Here is a 21,679-nt window from a genome sequence, read left to right on the forward strand (position 1 = left end):
CGGAGCTACTGCTCCGTGAATCGAGGGCAGCGCAAAATATTTGCGGGGGCGCAGGGCAAAATCGTTGCCCTGCTCCCCCGCAAATATCGCGCAATTCTACTTGAATCTGGGCCATTGTTTTGTGACCTCCCCTCTCCCTACCTAGATAACATGAGGGAATTGTTCTGTTCACCACCAAGAGCTGGAAACAATGCTTACCGATTACAGTTCAGCACAGACAAAGTGTAGAGGAAGTTATCAACTCACAGGATTTCTGGTGGGATCAACAGGCGTTTTCACATACTTTATTTCCCATCTATTGGGGAAGATTTACTGAAAGTGGATCGTGCAAAATCTGGTGTAGCTCTGCACAGAAATCCATTAGTTTCCATTTTTTTTGTCAAAGCCTAATTTTTAAGTGAAAAGTGGTAGCGAATGTAGCACCCTAGGGTTTAGTCAGAGACCTCCTCACAAATTTACTTGCCAAGAGTAGTTATCTTGGTTGATTGATGGTCTTCTATTGATTTCTCCCTAAGTTTGGCTTTGTTGCACTTTTCTTTTCTACCACTAGGTGGCCGGCAACTTGGTGGTACTAGATATGAGAAGGGCAACCCAAGGTCAGGGTATGGATGTATGGGGTATCTCAGCCAATGGGCAGGGGTTTTCTTAAATCCCTTGGCCTGCTGGGAAAACCTATATATTTGGGTGAGGTCAGGTGATTGCTGTTCTGTGCCACTTGGTGCTTGGATGGCTGTCTGGGTGGATGTGTGTCGTATGCCCTGGGCTGCTAGGCCAAAGATTGGGCTTATCCCAGGGGCATCTGGCTGCCAGGCTGTGTGAGGGCCTATCCAAAAGTAAAAGGGCAGCACAGGGTTGGGACTGCGGCTTGCACTCCATCCGAAAGTTACGGTTCTGTCGACCGGAAAAACTGTCAGTGGTCGGAGGTAGAAGGAAAGTTGTTTCCACAGAAGGACCAACCACCTTCACCAGGGACCACAGTGAGTAACTTAAGAAAGTACCGGAACCATATTCCCACCAAACGGGCACGGTTGGGAATCAGGAAACTTCAGACGAAGATTAGGTCAGGGACCCAACCCAGGCAGGAGACGCTTGCAGGACAGCCTTGTGAGTCAAGCCAGGGACCTCACCGGTTATCAGGGGTGAAGCTTGAGAAGCATCTGGAGTGCCAAGCTAGGGACCCAGAAGGGAATCGTAGGTGATGCTTCAGGAAGATACCACCACCAACCTTGGAGGAGCTCAAGGGATTCAGAGTCGTGAATCAGTGAAAGAATGGGAACTCAGTAGAAGTGTCTGGTGCCCAATGACTTTCACCATCTTTGCATCCACCATGCCTCACAACCCACTACATATTGAAGACTGTCAGCTATCTTCGGCCTTAGAGGTCCTCAGACTGGACAAGGCCTGAGACCTTGCTACACTGGTTAATAATATTGATATTATTTCTTAATGTCCATATTATTTGTTTAATCAACCACCATTTTCTTACAAATTGAACAAGCTCAAGTTAGAAGCTGATTGGAAACCATGCACAGCTGCATCAGAATTAGCAAATCTCCCCCATTGTAACAGGTGCTTCTTTTAGGAGGACATTTTTTTTCTGATCTAAATTATAACAATCATAACGCTTCATGAAGCTCTGTAAAGAAACTTTTTTTCTTCAACAAAGCAGCTAGGGATAGCCTGGTTAACAAGGAAAAGGAGCACTGCCTACTGGCTATAAATACTACATTTATATGCAATATTTTCTAATAAGAACTATGGGCCAGATTCACAGAAGAAATACACCGGAGTATCTACTGATACTCCGGCGTATTTTCAAATTTGCTGCATCGTATCTTAATTTGTGATTCACAAACAAGATACAACGGCATTTGGCTAAGATCCGACAGGCTTACGGCTTCGTACGCCTTCGGATCTTAGGCTGCAATACTTCGGCCGCCGCTGGGTGGAGTTTGCGTCGTTTTCCAGCGTCGGGTATGCAAATTAGCTTTTACGGCGATCCGTACTCGCGTGCGTTACGTTGTTTTTTCCCGTCGCAAAGTTAAGCCTGCTTTTTCAAGGCTTAACTTTACACCAGCCATGTTAAAGTATGGCCGTCGTTCCCACGTCGAATTAAATTTTTTTTTTTCGGCGTAAGTACGTTACGCAGGTCGCCATTCACAAACAGGTCGGGGCGCCGTAATTTTGCGCAAAGCACGTCGGGAAATTTACTAACGGAGCATGCGCAGAACGTTTGGCGCGGGAGCGCGCCGAATTTAAATGGTACACGCCCCATTTGAATTAGGTGGGCTTTCGCTGGACGGCTTTACGTTACACCGCCGTAAGTTTACACGCAAGTGCTTGGTGAATCAGGCACTTGCGCTGAAAACTTGCGGCGGTGTAACGTAAAGACGATACGTTACGCCGCCGCAATTCTTTCTGAATCTGGCCCTATATATATTATGATTTGTACATAATAAGCATCATAAAATCATAAAGAAAATATATACAGAACACTAGCCATCCCCTTTAATTACAAGCCATTATAAAATATGATGAACACCTTCCTCCAGGGATCAGTTTATGTCTAGAGAATGTATGTAATTTATTAGTAATGGCTGTGCTAAGTTTAACATCCTTTAAAAAGGTTAGTCCATTAGACATTTGGATGTGAATCTATAAATTGTTTATAGGCTAACAAAACGTTTGCTCACACGTCATCCTCATATCTAGTGTAAAAGATCCATGGTGTCAGCTAAGAAAAACAACAGATACTTAGGTGCTTCTTCAGGGGGCAGATGTGCAAGTGGGACATAAATCCTTAATTATCACTAAGTTTACAACATTTGCAGAATCGTAAAATGCACTGTTAAATGGGTAATTTCATATATACATTCCACATTAGAAACCTAATACAAAAGGTGACCTTTGGTTGCAGCCCAATAAAAATCCAGACGTGAGACTAACAGATGACAGTTTATACAGCTCAAATCTAATTTATATATTTCCTAAAAAGCAGTTCTAGACAGCAAATAAAAGCAATCAGTGAAAGGCTAACACCATCCATCAAATACTGCAATTGGGAAAAAGAAAGTATACCCACTTTACGTTAAAGTGAGATGACGGCCAAAAATTTGACATCACCGTCCCTCCTCTCCAGCTTGTCCAATCAGAGAACTCGTTGCATTCATTCAGAAAATGCAAAGCGTTATCTGAATGGCGTCTGTGCCGAGTGGCTGACCACAATACAGCAAGGCATCACAGGACCCGGAGGCAGGTGGACATCATTGGAGTAGCGGTGTCTTCAGTTATTTCCAGCTTCCAGGGGGCATTGGCCAGGTATGGTATGTACATAGTTATATTGGTCCAAGTTGGACCAATATAGCTATGTATAAAATATTTATACCTGGAATTTCTCTTTAATCAACACAAGCTGTATGACTTTTTCTGAGCATCGCTTCCAAAAAAATAGGACGTAATATACTTACCTTTCTGGTGGCCGGTGTGCTAAAGTCAACTGCTCTGCTTCTCCCTGGGTTCCTACAAGTAATTTTACACTTGTGAACTATAGAATTGCTCCCCCCCCCCCCCCCCACAATATACTGTGCTTGCTCTTGTTCACTTGTACAGCAGTACAGTACATATGAGTCAGCAGGTGGAACCACAGCTTTTGAGGGGGGGGGCAGGTATTCAGACCAACTGAAGTGTCAAATACCTGTAATGTCCAGGGAGAAGCAAAACGGTGGCGTTTGATCACACAAGCTGCCAGAAAAGTAAGTACATCGCCTTTTCTATTATACTGTAGAATGTGCATTTTGTGCAAGCGATCCTCCTGGTGACAAGGTCACTTTCCATAATTAAGTATTGGAGCGCACTGGAACAGCACTTATTGCTGGCAGCATTTTAAAACTTATTGGAAGAATCAAAGCACAACGCATGCGTCGTCCGTAAAATCTCCCAGTGTGCATTGCTCTAAATGACGTCGCAACAACGTCATTGCTTTCGATGTGAACGTAAATTACGTCCATCCGTATTCGCAAACGACTTACGCAAACAAGGTAAAATTTCAAAACTCGGCACGGGAACGACGGCCATACTTAACATTAGCTACCCCTCATATAGCAGGGGTAACTATACGCCGGAAAAAGCCGAACGCAAACTACGTTAAAAAAAAAGCGCCCGGCGGTCGTTCGTTTCTGAATCGGCGTAACTCCTCATTTGCATATTCCTCACGTAAACAAACAGAAGCGCCATCTAGCGGCCAGCGTGAGATTGCAGCCAAAGATCCGACGGTGTAAGTCACTTACACCTGTCGGATCTTAGGGATATCTAGGCGTAACCTGATTCTATGAATCAGGCGCATAGATACGACCGTCGGAACTCAGAGATACGACGGCGTATCAGGAGATACGCCGTCGTATCTCTTTCTGAATCCGGCCCAAGGACTGTGGCATACTGTATGTGCGGTATATACTGCAAGTAGGCTTATCCCATTTCGAACCACAAATCATTACCAAGCTGAGGTGCCCCTCTTTCTCACATTCTAAATTTGGGAAGTATGCTTTGTGCAGTAAATTATAAAATAATGTGGCTTGGCTTGCCCATATCTCAGACCAGGCATTAGCTTACAAAAGTTTGCTTTCACATACCTGCTAAAAACAGTTCCTCTTGTATATCCGCTCGTGCTTCCTTTGAAAAACACCTCTTCTTCAGCCATTCGGCATCAAACTCACTTTGGTGCTCATCTGGCCATGTAATGATCACCTGGAAAAAGGAAGACAACCAAGGGCAATGAAGTCTTTTCAAAATGTACACACTTTCAAAAGTGTATGGAACAAAACAATGATTTTAAAAAGTAAACAATCCGTCTCACCCATCTGTATATATGGCACAGATCTTATCTGACCCCTCTACGTATGGCCAAATAATGTGCCAACTACTGCCCACTTTTTCCCAGATGTGGGAAGCTCAGGGGTACCTTTTTCATTTAGGCTCAGTTCACACCGTAGCTGCTTGCGGCTCACAGCAGGGGTTCGGTGTGTGCTGGTTCACCGTTTCAGGTCCGATTTCAACCGGAATTTTGGGCTGAAATCGAAACTGAAACGCACCAAAAATAACTTTCATTCATATATTTCTACAAGAAATGCTACAGGCTGTTAATCGCCTGGGCATGGCTTAGAGCCTTAAAGTGGAGGTTCACCCGGAAATCTTAATTTTTAACCTCAGATTCATGCTCATTTTGTCAAGGGGAATCGGCTAGTTTTTTTAAAATCGAAGCTGTACTTACCGTTTTAGAGAGCGATCTTCTCCGCAGCTTCCGGGTATGGGCTGCGGGACTGGGCGTTCCTATTTTGATTGACAGTCTTCCGACGGTCGCATCCATCGCGTCACGATTTTCCGAAAGTAGCCGAACGTCGTTGCGCATGCGCCGTATAGAGCCGCACCAACGTTTGGCTTCTTTCGGCTACTCGTGACGCGATGGATGCGACCGTCGGAAGCCTGTCGGAAGACTGTCAATCAAAATAGGAACGCCCGCTCCCGAAGACCATACCCAGAAGCGGCGAAGAAGATCGCTCTCTAAAACAGTAAGTACAGCTTCGATTTTAAAAAAAACTAACCGATTCCCCTAGACAAAATGAGCATCAATCTAAGGTTAAAAATTTTTTTTAGGGTGAACTCCCGCTTTAAGCCCACTGTCCAACAATGGCTAGCCGAAGTTCATGATGTGCTACCGTACAAGAAATTGTTGTACTATCATAGAGATTGTCTTGCCAAATATGGTAAAACATGGGATAAATGGCTGGATATGTGTGATGAACCTGATAGTGCTAATGTCTAACAGTATTTATGTAGACCAGATAGCATTACAATTCTTTGATTCAGGTATATGACCATAGGTGTGCACAGCATATTGCACTAGGGTGTGCACCCCAAAGCTCAAACATACATACCTGCGTCTAAATATAAATAGGGCAGCAGGGCCATGGACAGTGTCAGTGGGGCAGAGGTTGGTGTCGGTAGTTTTTTTTTATTACAATTTCATTTTTTTTTTCAATTTTTTTAATTATTATTATTATTATTATTATTATTATTATTATTATTATTATTATTATTTTTATTTTTTTTACATTTTATTATTATTATTATTTTTTTTTTACATGTTTTTTTTTTTTAATGTATTATTATTATTATTATTATTATTATTATTATAATTTTTTAAATTGTATTATTATTATTATTATTATTAATTATTTATTTTTACATTTATTATTATTATTATTATTATTATTATTATTATTATTATTATTATTATTATTATTATTATTTTTATTTATTTTTAAATTTTTTATTATTATTATTATTATTATTATTATTATTATTTTTTAAATGTATTATTATTATTATTATTATTATTATTATTATTATTATTATTATTATTATTATTATTATTATTTTAATTTTATTATTATTATTATTGATTATTTATTTTTTACATTTTTTTATTATTATTATTATTATTATTATTATTATTTTTACAATTTTTTTCTGGGCCCCATTGGGGGGGCTTTGGTGAAATACCAGGAGTCCATGATGTCTCACTTTGGAGGAAAAGAAAGGGACTGAGGACAGAGATTCTCCGCTCCCTTTTCCTTGCAGCCAAGCAGCAGGGGAAATCTGCGCACCACAGGGTGATTAGGGTGTGCCCAGGCACACCTGGCACACCCTGTGCGCACGCCTATGATAGGACTCACCAGTCAACGTGCTGGTTTCTCCTTTTGTTGGCTCAGTTCCCATGTTAAAGTTTGGAACTTACCTCTAGTGTTATGTTTCATGTAATGCATATACCTTGATGTATATTTGCTGTCAATGTGTAAATCATGCTCTTCTCAAATAAGGAATTTTATTTGTAAAAAACAAAAAAAAACAAAAAAAAACACAATACCGTTTCTAAAATGGCTCATGCAGACAGGCATACAAATCCTGTATAATAATGAAAATGCTGGAGAAAATAACTCAAAATACAGCTGCATTTTGGCCCCCAAAGGTGTTGTATAAACTGCTTGTACAAAGGAATGACAGGATATTATTATTATATTATACAGGATTTATATAGCGCCAACAGTTTATGCAGCGCTTTACAACTTGAGGGTAGACAGTACAAATACAATACACTTTAATACATTACAAATCAGACGGAAGGTCAAGAGATACAAAGGGCAATAACTGTAGGGGGCATATGCTGATTGATAAAATAAATGTACAGTTGTTAGGTGGGTGCCACATAGGCTTCGCTGAAGAGATGAGTTTTCAGGGATCTTCTGAAAGTGGACAAAGTAGGAGAAAGTCGGACAGATTGGGGTAGAGCATTCCAGGGGATGGGAGAGGCTCTAGAGAAGTCCAGAAGGCGAGCATGGGAGGAGGTGACAAGGGAGTTAAGAGAGCAGGAGGTCTTGGGAGGAGCAAAGAGAACGATTAGGTTGGTATTTTGAGACTAGGTTAGTGATATAGCTGGGGGCAGAGTTGTGGATGGCTTTGTAAGTTATTGTTAGCATTTTAAATTTAATTTGTTGGTTGAGTGGCAGCCAATGGAGGGATTGGCAGAGGGGTATAGCAGACGCTGAACGGCTTGGGAGGTGGATGAGCCTGACAGCAGCCTTCATGATGGACTGAAGGGGGAATAGCCTATTTAGAGGTAAGCCAATGAGGAGGAAGTTGCAGTCTAGGAGAGAGATGACCAGGGAGTGGATTAGAAGCTTTGTGGTGACAATGGTTAGGAAGGGGCGTATCTTGGAGATGTTGCGGAGGTTGAGGCTGCAAATTTTTCATGGCGATAGGATCTAGGACCTTGGTGTGTGTGTGTGTGGGGGGGGGGGATATGCAGTTCTGAATGTAAACATTTATATATACGGATTTAAGCTCCTGGATATAAAATGCTCATGCGCAACAGCCCTACAAATTCAATCTCAGGAATTTCATAGTTTATATAAATGATTAGAAATAAGTTCAAAAAAAAAAAAAATGGCCTTTTGGTGAAAATATAAACATTATAAAAGAGCATGCAAGTAAAAACCATTTTGGCCAGTAAATTGTATTTATAAAATTTAATGTGTAATTTCTGTAAAGAAAAATGGTATCCAAGTTCTGGTTTAGGTTTAAGACTGCCATTAGTTCCTGGCAGGAAAGGGGTGGAGGCTGGGCATTATTATTTGGAGGTATCCGAATCTCTACAGTAAATCACAATAACGAATTTCAACAAACCTGAAATATTTTAACAAAAAAATAAATTAATTTGTTTCATTCGTATCCAAAATAATGTAACACGATGAATGATTCAAATTAATTTAGATCTCTTTCTTTTTTATGGTGCATTACCATTTTTCATTATTTAAAAAAATGCACTACATATGAAATGGAAACATTTTGCAATGAATACAGGAAGGTATACAAGTGAAATAGGATGATGATTCCTACTTATTGTGTTTGGGTTGGATGGAGACAGATCCATCGGCATCTATGAATCATTACAATTCTAAATTTGTTTCAATAATTTTTATTTTGAGATTTTTAAAAGTTAACAAACGTCCAAATATATAGCGTATGCAATGAGTCAATATCAATAACAAATATATTACATTCCAATTCCTGAGGAGAGAACCTCGAAACCCTTCCCGCAATAACACAAGTGAGCATCAAAAAAAGGAAAAATAAACCAACAATAACCATCCTCAAACAAGGCTGATCGACCTGCCCTGGGGCAGTGAGTCAACCCAAAAAAATTGGGGGAAACTCCCCAGTGGGTCGGGCGCAGCGATTCCAATCCCCCAAGAAGCCCCTTTGGGATCATACTGCTTCTCAGGGAATGCAACCGCCACCCTCCCACCCCGGCTGTCAGCCTAAGTGCAACTGGGAAAATGAGTGAGGATGGCAAACTCTCAAAGTGCTAAAACTCAGCCATGTATGTTGGCACAGAGGGAAGTCATTCATAGTAACATAAATTGCAGTGGAGGTGCCAAGGGAGGCGACAGAAAGAAGAAGGAAAGAAAAGTGAAGTAGAGAAATGAAGAGAAGCGTGCCAGCTCCGTCAGGGAGTAGCACGAGCGGTCAAGTTTCCGAGCTGTACTCCCGGTATTAGAGAAAAGTTACAGAAGGCGGCCCAGGGTTTCCAAATTGCCATGAATTTCTCAGTTAATAAATTCTACATTTATTTGGCTGTCATGCTATGATGCAGAGATACTGATGGATCCACCTCCATCCGTTATAAACAAATAGGTAGATTCAGGTAGATTGGATTAAATTTAGGGCGGCGTAGCCTAGTGTTTTTAGGCTACGCCGCCGTAAATTAGCTAGGCTAGTAGTGATTTTCAATCAACTTACCTGCTAATCTTCGGCGGCGTAGCCTAAAACAAGCGGGCGTAAGGGCGCCTAATTCAAATTACTTGGAAGGGGGCGTGTTGTATGGAAATGAGGCTTGACCTCACGTTTTTTGACGTTTTTTGCTACTGCGAATGCGCCGGGCGACTACATTTCCCAGTGCGCATTGCGGCTAAGTACGCCGTACGGGCCTATTGATTTCGACGTGGACGTAAACGACGTAACTCCCGATTCGCGGACGACTTACGCAAACTACGTAAAAAATACGAACCTCGCGGCGGGAACGGCGGCCATACTTTAACAGATTCAGAGTTAGGTTGGCTTATCTACTGATAAGCCGGCCTAACTCTTTGTGAATCTACCTAAAAGTACATAAATAATCTCCCGGGAAAGAATTAACACGTTAAAACAAATATAGCCAATCTTCCAAAATAGCTTCTTAAATAGGAATCAATTCGGAACAACGAATATACAAAACAAATTTGAATATTCCAAATAAATCCGAATATATACAATTTATTCTGCAAACGAATCATGTCAACATAATGAATATGACAAAATAAAATTATTCATTTAATGAATGAGTCCAAACAATCCTAAACAAATGCTTTGTTGTTGTGCACACCTCTAGTGAGGGCAGCTTACATTGGGCGATTTGAAAGCTCAAGTTCAACAGGTATGCACAGCAAGTTCACACACCAAAACCAAACCGCAGTGGGAGGGGACGTTCTCAACTCCAGCCGCCTTCCACGTCTTCAACAGGCTCTCTTGTCCTACCAGGAAAACTGATGGACCAGCCAGCACTTCTGCTGGCTGGTCATAGAGATGAACAAAGACTAGAACGGCCCTGTTCATCTCTATGATATAGGGAATTAGAAGCGATGACCTAACATCACTTCTGGTTTACCCGGATGTAAACGTTGCACTTTTTTCAAATGAAAAGCGTTTGATCACACCTATCTTGGTGTGATCAAATTCTTTTAATGGCAGAGGAGGGATCTAGGGTCTTATAGACCTCAGATCTCTCCAAAAAGAGTACCTGTTATGTGCTTTTTGCTGTCACAAGGGACGTTTACATCCCTTGTGACAGCAATAAAAAAAAACTAAGTGACAGTGAAAAAAGCTTTTAAATGCCCTTATCCCCCTGTGCTTGTGTGCCTGTGCCTGGCAAACACACCTGTTGATCCCGTATGCATACAAACAGCGATCGTCCCACACACGTGAGGCATCACCACATGTATCAAATCATGGGCAGTAATTTTAGCACCATACCACTGTGTAAATCTAAAGTGGTAACCTGTAAAGGCATTTAAAGCATTACCTATAGATAGTATTCGACATTGTTTTTCACCATTGCACGGCGTGCGCTGTTTTAAATTGCGACATGTTTGGTATCCATTTACTCAGCATAACATCATTTTTTATATTTTTCCAAACATGGGTCATGTGTGTTTTTGCATTCAAAAAGTGTATTTTTCCCCCCAAAAAAATGTGCTTGGAAAACTGCTGCGCAAATTTTGTGTGACATTAAAAAATGCAACATCAATTTATACTCTGGGGCCTCTGCTTTAAAAAAAATGATATAATGTTTGGGGGTTCAAGATATTTTCTAGAAAAAAATACTGATTGTTACATGTAAACAAAACGTGGCAAAGGTGCATTAAGGTAAAAAAACACCTTGCACTCTCGGGCAGCCCCCCTGTTTAACTTACCTGGGGCGGGGGCCAAGTGATACACTTGGCAGCTATGGCCGCCACTATCACACGGGAGCGCGCCCGCAAGTTAACCCCCTTGGAAGAGCGCTTCCCAGAAGGGGGTTAGCTTCAGTGGGGAGGAACAGAGACAGTCACGAGGGACCCCAGAAGAGAAGACGTGGATCAGGGTTACTCTGTGCAAAATGAACTACACAGTGGAGGCAAGTATGGTATGTTTGTTATTTAAAAAATGTTTTACCCTTACAACCCCTTTAATGGTACCTTAGATAATGCAAAAGGCTGGTGCACCCCTCTTCTGGTATTTCATCCAGGTATACACAGTATGCACGTGTGCTGATAAGGAACATACTTATAGGAGGAGAAATCAGAGTGAGGAAAGGAATGACCACATTCGTTTTCTGCCCAGTCAAAGGCAAAAAACATAAGGCCCCTTTCACACTGGGGCATCAGTAAAGTGCCGCTATTTTTAGCGGCGATTTACCATCGTATTTGCAGAAGTATTCGGCCGGTAATGGGGCACTTTTAACCCCCAGCTAGCGCCCGAAAAAGGGTTAAAACCACCCGCAATGCGGCGCTGCCAGCGGTATAGCCGCGATGCCCATTCATTTCAATGGGCAGGAGCGGTATACACACATGCTCCAAAGATGCTGCTAGCAGGACTTTTTTTTAGTGTCCTGCCAGCGCACCGCTCCAGTGTGAAAGCCCTCGGGCGGCTTGTCCAGACCTAAATCCAATCCAATATTGTCCAGACCTAAATCCAATTGAGAATCTGTGGCAAGACTTGAAAATTGGTGTTCACAGACGCTCTCAATCCAATCTGATAGAGCTTGAGCCATTTAAAAAAAAAAGAATGGGCAAAAAAATTCACTCTAGATGTGCAAAGCTGGTAGAGACATCCCCAAAAAGACTTGCAGCTGTAATTGCAGGGAAAGGTGGTTCTACAAAGTATTGCAGGGAACAGAATACAAATGCACCCCACACTTTTCACAACACTCTGTGTTGGTCCATCACATAAAATCCCAATAAAATACATTTACTGTACGTTTATGGTTGCAACATGACAAAATGTGGAAAATTTCAAGCGGTATGAATACTTTTTCAAAGCACTGTATATGAACAAATGTGGAGAACTAGCTCTGTGTGAGATTCAGGATGACACATAAGGAGGAGAACACAAGTGATTAGCGCCATTATCACATTAATCTTACCCCCCAACTGAACCCTAGTTAAGTTAATTGGTATACATGTTTTGCATACATGAACCACCCAAATAACTTTGCAAGTACAGCAGACCCAGGACTGTCTTAATGCATGGGCACCGGGTGCATGGGGGCCCCATGATAGTCTTGCATTACATCAAACTCGCCAATTGTCCTGGATTTGCAGGGCCAGTCATGCTTTTTACTAAGATGTCCCAGGAGGGCCATGACCCAAGCAGCTTCCTGGAACATGTACTGTGCCCTTTTGATTCCAGTATTGTGCCCTTCCGCCCTTCTGACCCCCCCTGTACTGTGCCCTTCTGATTTCAGTATTGTGCCCTTCTGACCCCCCTGTACTGTGCCCTTCTGATTCCAGTATTGTGCCCTTCTGACCCCCCCCCTGTACTGTGCCCTTCTGATTCCAGTATTGTGCCCTTCTGACCCCCCCTGTACTGTGCCCTTCTGATTCCAGTATTGTGCCCTTCCAACCCCCCCTTGTACTGTGCCCTTCTGATTCCAGTATTGTGCCCTTCTGACCCCCCCCTGTACTGTGCCCTTTGTGTTGATTAGTCTTTGATTTATGGAATGCTTCCTTATTGTTTAAAATCGATTTTGTTGAAAGTACAAATTTATGCTTAATTCTACAAATTTTTTATACTTTAATTCTGAGAGTAGGGAGTAGGTGCGTAAATTGAGGCCGACTGGTAGGGCCCCAGTGCATTACTTTGTCCAGGGGCAATGATGCTATTAAGATAGCCCTAAGCAGACCAATTAAAAAAAAAATAACTTTCCAAGCACCTTTATTTATGATTAGTCAGATTCTGACTTACAATCCCATATATCTGTTGTGTATGTGAGAAAACTGTGCTATAAATCTTAGGCAAGCTACATCAGGATTGTATGATCTTCTACCCCTCTTAATTCAGAAAAGGTGTCCTGGGCATGGTGCTCGTATATAACGTGTTAGTCGGCCCTTTAACCAGACTCCAAGTCAGCAAGAATTTTGCTTAAAATATCTACGTTTCCATAAATCTGCAGCGATCACTGAAAGGTTTTTGGTTTCCCAAGAATTATTGGTTCATTTTTAATAACACTGCTTAAAAAGATTAATGTGCCAGTCGTTTCTAAAATATGTTTTAAACACATTACAGAAACTGCTGTTATAAGGGAAACCCAGCACGAGAGCAACTATTTCTGTCCTACTTCTGAAAATGCCAGTTGCATGGCTCTCACTGATAAAACAAAACTCATACCATTAAAGTAGATTGTAGAGGCAGAAGTTTTTTTTATCTTAATGCATAAAGATAAAAAACCTTCTGTGTATAGCAGACCCCCTCAGCCTCCCTAATACTTACCTGAGCCCATCTCAATCTAGCGATGTTACTCTCCCCCAGCATGCACAGCGAGGCGATCACCCCTCATTGATTGGCTGCCGAGGAAAAACACCCAATACGCCCTGACTCGACTGCTGCCACCCTTGGCCTGAGGTGGTACCAACACCCCAGACAGCAATAGTGCTCACTCACAGTACAGCCATGGCTGGAACAGAGGCCCTTATTTGGTAAAATGCAGTCAGAGGTAATTAAGTCTCCGACCACCCTCTAAATTTAAGAAAGCGCCAGCTATGAAAGTAGCAGGCCGCAACACATATATAAGAGGACAAGTGGTATATGGAACATTTAATCTATGGTTGCACTTCCCCACTCAAGTCATGATCTGAGAGCCCTTTGCTCTCCATCGTTTTTGAAGATTAGGCTTAGCCTGTGTGATATTCCTTATTAGCTGGTCTGTCTTTTGATGCACGGTCTTCTCCTCCCCCCGGCCCCCCCCCCCATCTGTGTGGGCTGGATGTACTTTGCCCTCTTTGTCTCAGTTGCTGTGGACTGAGGTCTCTGTGGCCCCCAAGCCTATTTAATATACAATACCAGTAGGACCACCTGAAGAAGCCTCTGGCAAAACTCATAGCAATTTTTATTGGTGATGACACATTGAGTCCTACGTCTGGCCCTGCATATGGCGGTTTGATCCTCATACTTATACATTTACCTCATAGTGGGCCACACTGATAGGCTTCTTCGTTATGCCTATACACTCACTCATTTTTGATGGGAGTAGTTGCATGTTTAGTCACTGTATTTTTTTTAAAATTATTTTATTGAATTTTAACATATTATTGTATCAATAAACATTGTTATTTTTATATACAGTACATGCGTACTCCCCTTTTTTTCCTTTTTGGGATTATTAGTGGCAACCGTTAAAGTCTGATTCTTTTGTCCTTTTTTTTTATTCTTTATATATACATAGATGTGGTGCCACAACTACAGGTTATGTCTCTAAATTATATCCCCCCCTGTCAGAAAGGTGTTCTGCCTTGTTTACATAGGCAGATCGCTGTTCTGTGTTCTTTACCAATGATCGGTGGGTGCGGGAGGACATCAAGTGCCCAGCATCCGCAGATCGGCTTCTACTGTGAAAATTTACAGCAGAAGCAGTTCGTCTCCTGCAGGCATAAATGTCAAATCACGAATATACAGTTGCAAGAAAAAGTATGTGAACCCGTTTGGAATGATATGGATTTCTGCACAAATTGGTCATAAAATGTGATTTGTGGTATCCTCCCATGACATCCATATTTGTTTAGTGTTTTACGTATCGTAGATTCGCTAACAGGGATGTTAGCATATGCCAGAGACTTTTGTAAGTCTTTAGCTGACACTCTAGGATTCTTCTTCACCTCATTGAGCAGTCTGCGCTGTGCTCTTGCAGTCATCTTTACAGGACTGCCACTCCTAGGGAGAGTAGCAACAGTGCTGAACATTCACCATTTATAGACAATTTGTCTTACCATGGACTGATGAACAGAAAGGCTTTTGGAGATACTTTTATAACCCTTTCCAGCTTTATGCAAGTCAACAATTCCTAATCGTAGGTCTTCTGAGAGCTCTTTTGTGCAAGGCATCATTCACATCAGGAAATGCTTCTTGTGAAAAGCAAACCCAAAACTGGTTTGTGTTACAGGGCAGCTGTAACCAACACCTCCAATCTCATCTTATTGATTGGACTCCAGTTGGCTGACACCTCACTCCAATTAGCTCTTGGAGATGACATTAGTCTAGGGGTTCACATACTTTTTCCACCTGCACTGTGAATGTTTACATGGTGTGTTCAATAAAAAACATGGTAGCATTTAATTCTTTGTGTGTTATTAGTTTAAGCAGACTGTGATTGTCTATTGCTGTGACTTGGATGAGGATCAGATCACATTTTATGACCAATTTGTGCAGAAATCCATATCATTCCAACAGGGTTCACATACTTTTTCTTGCAACTGTATATGTGATCCACCCTGTAGCAGTAAAACTGCTGTAGGGCGGACGGCAAGTTGTTAAACTAGATGTGAACTCAACTGAATGCTGGTCTGTTTGAAGCCACTTCCTGTCTACACACGTCACTGAAAACGGCATGACATTTCTCATAGCAGGTTTCCTGATGGTGACAACAGTAGACCTTGCCTGAACAGTGTGTGTTGAAACAGCCACTTCCTCATTGGAAGACTGAGTGACAATGCAAGAGCTCAAATGGAGACAGGGACAGAGTGTTGTCACTCTTGAACAAGAAGTACCTGAACAAATGCCTTCAGGGCAGAATCATGAGCCATTACTTTAAGGCCTCATGCACTGGTTTCTTGTAAACCCCGTTTATCCTGACAAGAGAAAAATCAGCGTTATAAACTCACCTAAACTGCATTATTTCAAACCAGTTTAGGTGAATTTAGGCAAGTTTAGCAGTGTTTGGAATGTGGGTATTTATTTAACCACTTCAGCCCCGGATTATTTTGCAGCTAAAAAAAAAAGAGCTTTGACTTTAGGTATACTTTAATTTTCTTGTAACAGACCTATGGGGAAATCAAGTTCATTAGAACATCATCAATGTATCTATCTGTGTACCTTCTTTCCGTTGTAAAGATTTACTTTATCCAGTCCAGTATTCACATCCAGATTCTCAATTGGAAGCTTTCTGGCTTTGGCAGACTGAAGGAAGCAGCTAGGACATTGGCAATTATCTCTGAGCCATACATACGGGAATAGACTTTGCCCTCCATCCTTCCAGTGTACGCAGACAAAGCGTTCAGCATCCAATACCTCTATGTACTGGATCATAGTCCCAGTGTGAGCAGTCTGGTTATAGAAAGGAGCACTGTGTTGTCCTCGAGAGATTTGCAGCAGAAAACTGGAAGGGAATCCTTTGTTCCTTCGAACATTCCGTGATATGTGTGCTGCACACGGACGGACTTTGCTCCGTAATAAATGTTTAGCTACAGTAGTCCACATGGAGACTCACTTTAATTAAATTCAATGGTTCTGAGGAGAAAAAAAAACAAAAAACACTGTATTAGCATTATATATACACTGCTCAAAAAAATATAAAAAAAAAAACTTTTTAATCAGAGTATTTCAAGTCAATTAAACTCCTGGAATATTGATCTGGTCAGTTAAGTAGCAGAGGGGGTTGTTAATCAGTTTCAGCTGCTTTGGTGTTAATGACATTTCCAACAGGTGCACTAGATGGGCATCGGTGAGATGACCTCCAAAACAGGAATGGTTTTACAGGTGGAGGCCATTGACTTTTTTGCCTACACATCTTTAATGATTGTTTTCACTAGTTTTGCATTTGGCTAGGGTCAGTGTCACTACTGGTAGCATGAGGCGATACCCGGACCCTATAGAGGTTGCACAGGCAGTGTGGGGTCAGGAAGGAATTTTTTCCCCCGATCGCTGCAGATTGGCACAGCACGCCGGGGGTTTTTCGCCTTCCTCTGGACCAATCGGGGAGAGAAGACTCAACGAGTGACGGCTCACTTGGACAGTCTTCCACCCATCACGTCCGGCGTCTCGCGGCTCTTCCCGCATCCGCGCCAGACCAGGCCTCATTCGCGGCCGCCGCAATTAGGAAAGACTGATGACAATGTGACTGGCGACAATGGCTAATCTGCGATACTCTGCGCACTCTATTCGGGGTCTGAGACAATTCGCAACAGCATTACCAGCCGTCACCAAAAAGGCCTTAAAAATAGAGCAACTTTTGAGATTCGATCGACGATCGACCATCAAAAATTTTAACTATTTAACCCAGCTCGAGCACATATCATGTGCTTTGATCAACACAAGATCGGCAGTAAAACACCGATTAGAAATCCACGATTTCTTACTACAAAACGATCTAGACTGCCTCTTTATTACAGAAAGCTGGCTCTCAGACGACTGCAACACCATTCTCGGAGAATTGGTGCCAGAAAACTATCGCATTATAACGGAAAACAGAATAGGGCAAAGAGGAGGAGGCCTGGCGGTGATCCACAAGAATCGCATTACAATCACTAAGCCAGCCCTTCAAAATCCTCTTCCATTCATGGAAACCCTTACTCTTCAACTTCAAACTTCCCCCCAGGAGACTGTTCACATTCTCCTCTGCTATAGGCCACCTGGGCCAAAATCGCAGTTTTTGCCATCATTAACGGAGTTTATATCCACTTATACCCTTAACAGCAAACACCTTTTGCTGCTCGGGGACTTTAATCTGTGGGCCAACTCCGCACAGGATCCCATTGCGGACGCCTGCATTCATCACCTGGAGGGATTAGGGCTACAGCAACTTATATGCGGGCCAACACATGCTTCAGGTCACACACTCGACCTAATTTTCAGACAAAATCTGAAAATAAGCATTTTAGAAAATGAACCATTGCCATGGACAGACCACCATGCAATTAATTTCATAATCTCCAAAATTCCCCCAGTGATAAAAGCACCCAAGCCGGTGACAATACACTGGGCTAGATCTCAGAAGAAGCTCCATTCGGAACTCTTCAAATCTACCTTGGGAAACAGAATCAAAACAATCCATCCACATCAAACAGCCGCAGATACACTGGACGCCATAAACGCAGCCCTGCTACAGTCAGCCGATTTAGTAGCACCGAAACGCAAAGCCTGCATTCGAAAAAGAAAGTCCGGCTGGTTCAACAACCAGCTGTCGCTTCTGAAGCAAGAGCGCAGAAGGGCGGAAGCCGCCTGGAAAAGAAGTCCTGCAGAGGATAACCTCATCATCTACAAGGCAATAACAACACGATATCATAAAGAAATCTTCAAAGCCAAGAAACATCATTTTTCTTTGGCGATTAACAGCGCCCTAAACCGCCCCCGCGAACTCTTCAAGATGGTCACCCAGACCATGAACCCAGGATGTCTTGAAGTCCCCAACTCAGACACCCAAGAGTTCTGCAATGAACTATCGGATTTCTTCATCAACAAAATTGAAAGAATCCGGGAAAGCATCATGCAAAACAATACCCCCCTCAACCCCACCGTCAATCAACCACAAAACACCCACAGAAACGCTCTACAATCAACAAAGTTCACTCTGGAACCGATCTCCATCGATACCACAAAAAATATCATTGGTGCTTTGCGGAACAGCACATCGCCCAATGATATCATCCCCACCAAACTGCTGAAGGAATGTGCCGACATCCTGGCACCACCCATCACACAGCTTATAAACCAGTCATTTAAGGAAGGCACAGTGCCATCCCTGTTGAAAGAGGGCACAATCCAGCCCATCTTGAAAAAACCTAACCTGGATCCCAAGGACCCAACTCACCGCCGTCCCATAACAGGCCTTAATGTTCTCTCCAAGATAATGGAGAAAGTAGTGGTACAACAGCTGCAACAGCATCTAGATACCCACAATCTACTGGATCCATTACAATCAGGCTTCCGTCCCGGACACGGGACAGAAACGGCCTTACTCAAAATATGGGACGATGCCCTCGAGGCCGCAGACGAAGGAGAATCTTGTCTCCTGGTTCTGCTGGACCTAAGCGCAGCCTTTGACACGGTAGACCACAAACTGTTACTGATGCGACTAGCCAAGGTAGCAGAAGTCGCAGAAGGTGATTTACCATGGTTTTCTTCCTTTCTTGAAAACCGATCACAAACAGTTAAATTGGGTTGTTTCACGTCGGAAAAGCGCACGGTGTCATGTGGAGTCCCCCAAGGATCCCCCCTGTCACCGGTGCTTTTCAACATCTATCTTCGCCCTCTCTTTGATATTATCAGTAGCCAAGAACTACTCTATCACTCTTATGCAGACGATACGCAACTGTATTTTCGCATCTGCAACAAAAAGGATCATCATCTCAGTTTAGAGAAATGTCTCTCTTTGATAGAAAACTGGATGACTAAGAGTTATCTTAAACTCAACAGTTCAAAAACAGAACTCCTTATGTTTCACGCCAGCCGAAAGAGTCAACTGGCAACAACCTGGACACCCCCGCCCATTCTGGGCCAAATCATCACCCCTAGCTCCAAAGTCAAAAGTCTCGGGGTCATCTTCGACACCTTCATGACAATGGACGCACAAATAGGGTCAGTAGTCAGCGGAGCGCACCATCTGTTGCGCCTACTACGCAGACTTATTCCATTTATCCCCAAAGAAGACGTAGCAGTCGTGGTGGGAACAATCGTGAATTCCAGACTGGACTATGCAAATGCCCTTTACCTCGGACTCCCAAAGTACCAAATCTCTCGTCTGCAAGTCGTACAGAATACGGCCGCCAGACTTGTGACTGGGAAAAAAAAATGGGAATCAATCTGACCTTCGTTGAGAACCCTTCACTGGCTGCCAGTAAAAGACAGAATTGCATTTAAAGCACTCTGCCTGACACATAAGTGCATCCATGGGAAGGCTCCGCAATATCTTTGCGACAAGATAGAACCTCACAATTCGAATCGCGTTCTGCGATCCACCGACCAAAATCTGGTCAGGGTACCAAAAACCAAATACAAGTCCAAAGGAGAAAGAAGGTTTGCTTTTCAGGGTCCTAGACTATGGAACGCTTTACCAACCAGCATTCGGTTGGAGGAAAACCACCTGACTTTCAGAAGACGAATCAAAACTCTGCTCTTTTGATGACATGAGACACGAACAACTAGCGCCCAGAAGCGATTCAGTTCGCATGCGCCGCGCTTTATAAGTTTTTCATTCATTCATTCATTCATAAATATTTGCCATTGCTAGAAGGTTTGCTGTGTCTCCCAGCAAAGTCTCTAGACAGGGCCATAGAGAACGCTTAACCCATCAGCAGGACCGCTATCTGCTCCTTTGTGCAAGGAGGAACAGGATGAGCACTGCCAGAGCCCTACAAAATGACCTCCAGCAGGCCACTGGTGTGAATGTGTCTGACCAAACAATCAGAAACAGACTTCATGAGGGCCCGGCGTCCTCTAGTGGGTCCCAAAAAAAAAAAAAAAAAAAGTGCTGCTTATTCTACTTCAGGATTTGGAAACCATGCTATGTCTGTGCCTGCCTCCATTACTGACAGCCAGGACATGCTAAGAATTAGTGGACAAATTCAGCTTCTGATGTTATTATTGCAATATGGTCATGGAGGGGGGAGGAATCCGATGAGCGGAAGTTTCACTTTAGGGTGGAGCTCCACTTTAAATACCAGGGTTATGGCAGGGGCTAGCTGCCATAACCTCTGCATCTTTTTAAACAGCAGGCGGTCCACTTTCAGATAAAAGTGGCCTCTGCGGCAGATTCGCCGCAAGATCACTTTTATATCGGGGGTGGTAGAGGCCCCCTTCCCGCTGCTCCCTGGTGGTCTTACCAGAGCTGTCGGTAGCAGCAGAGACGATCTGGTCCTTTCCTCTGAGAGACATGGAGTCGAGAGAGGGAAAGATGGCCCCCACTCAGCTCCATACCATTGGATAACGGAAGCGAAATCAAACGTCTTCTGCCTAATGGTCTTTAAGGGGGAAAAAAAATTATGGAAACAAAAAAACACTCTTTTTTTATTGCTTTTAAGTGTAAATGTTAGATCTGAGGTCTTTTTGACACCAGATCTCACATTAAAGAGGTCCTGTCATGCTTTTTTTTCTATTACAAGGGATGTTTAACTTGTAATAGGAATAAAAGTGACCCACATATTTTATTTTAAAGCGTCCTGTCCCGCCGAGCTTGCGTGCAGAAGCGAACGCATACGTAAGTCGTGCCCACATATGAAAACGGTGTTCAAAACCACACATGTGCGTATCGCCGCAATCGTTAAACCTCCTCTAACTCAAAACTGGTAACCAGGGGCAGACTGACAACTCATTGGGCCCCCCGGGCAATAGGAGATTATGGGGCCCCCAGGCAATAGGAGATGATGGGGCCCCTGGGCAATAGGAGATTATGGGGCCCCCGGGCAATAGGAGATTATGGGGCCCCCGGGCAATAGCAGATTCAGAAAGAGATACGACGGTGTATCTCCTGATACGCCGTCGTATCTCTGAGTTCTGACGGTCGTATCTATGCGACTGATTCTGAGAATCAGTTACGCATAGATATCCCTAAGATCCACCAGGT

General features: G+C 42.9%; 1 protein-coding gene across 3 annotated transcripts in view; it reads right to left on the reverse strand.

Annotated features, from left to right (window-relative positions):
- The window catches only part of BBOX1 (gamma-butyrobetaine hydroxylase 1), a 97,368-nt gene that overhangs the window by 65,657 nt on the left and 10,032 nt on the right, over window positions 1-21,679 (reverse strand). For all 3 annotated transcript variants that reach the window (XM_040328350.1, XM_040328351.1, XM_040328349.1), the window contains exons 2-3: window positions 16,216-16,629; window positions 4,629-4,743 (exon numbers count right to left, since the gene is read on the reverse strand). In XM_040328350.1, the coding sequence (XP_040184284.1) occupies window positions 4,629-4,743; window positions 16,216-16,599 (499 nt within the window). In that variant the 5' untranslated portion in view covers window positions 16,600-16,629. The remainder of the gene's footprint in view (window positions 1-4,628; window positions 4,744-16,215; window positions 16,630-21,679) is intronic.

Source organism: Rana temporaria, chromosome 11 (genome assembly GCF_905171775.1).
Source record: "Rana temporaria chromosome 11, aRanTem1.1, whole genome shotgun sequence".
Taxonomy (NCBI): domain Eukaryota; kingdom Metazoa; phylum Chordata; class Amphibia; order Anura; family Ranidae; genus Rana; species Rana temporaria.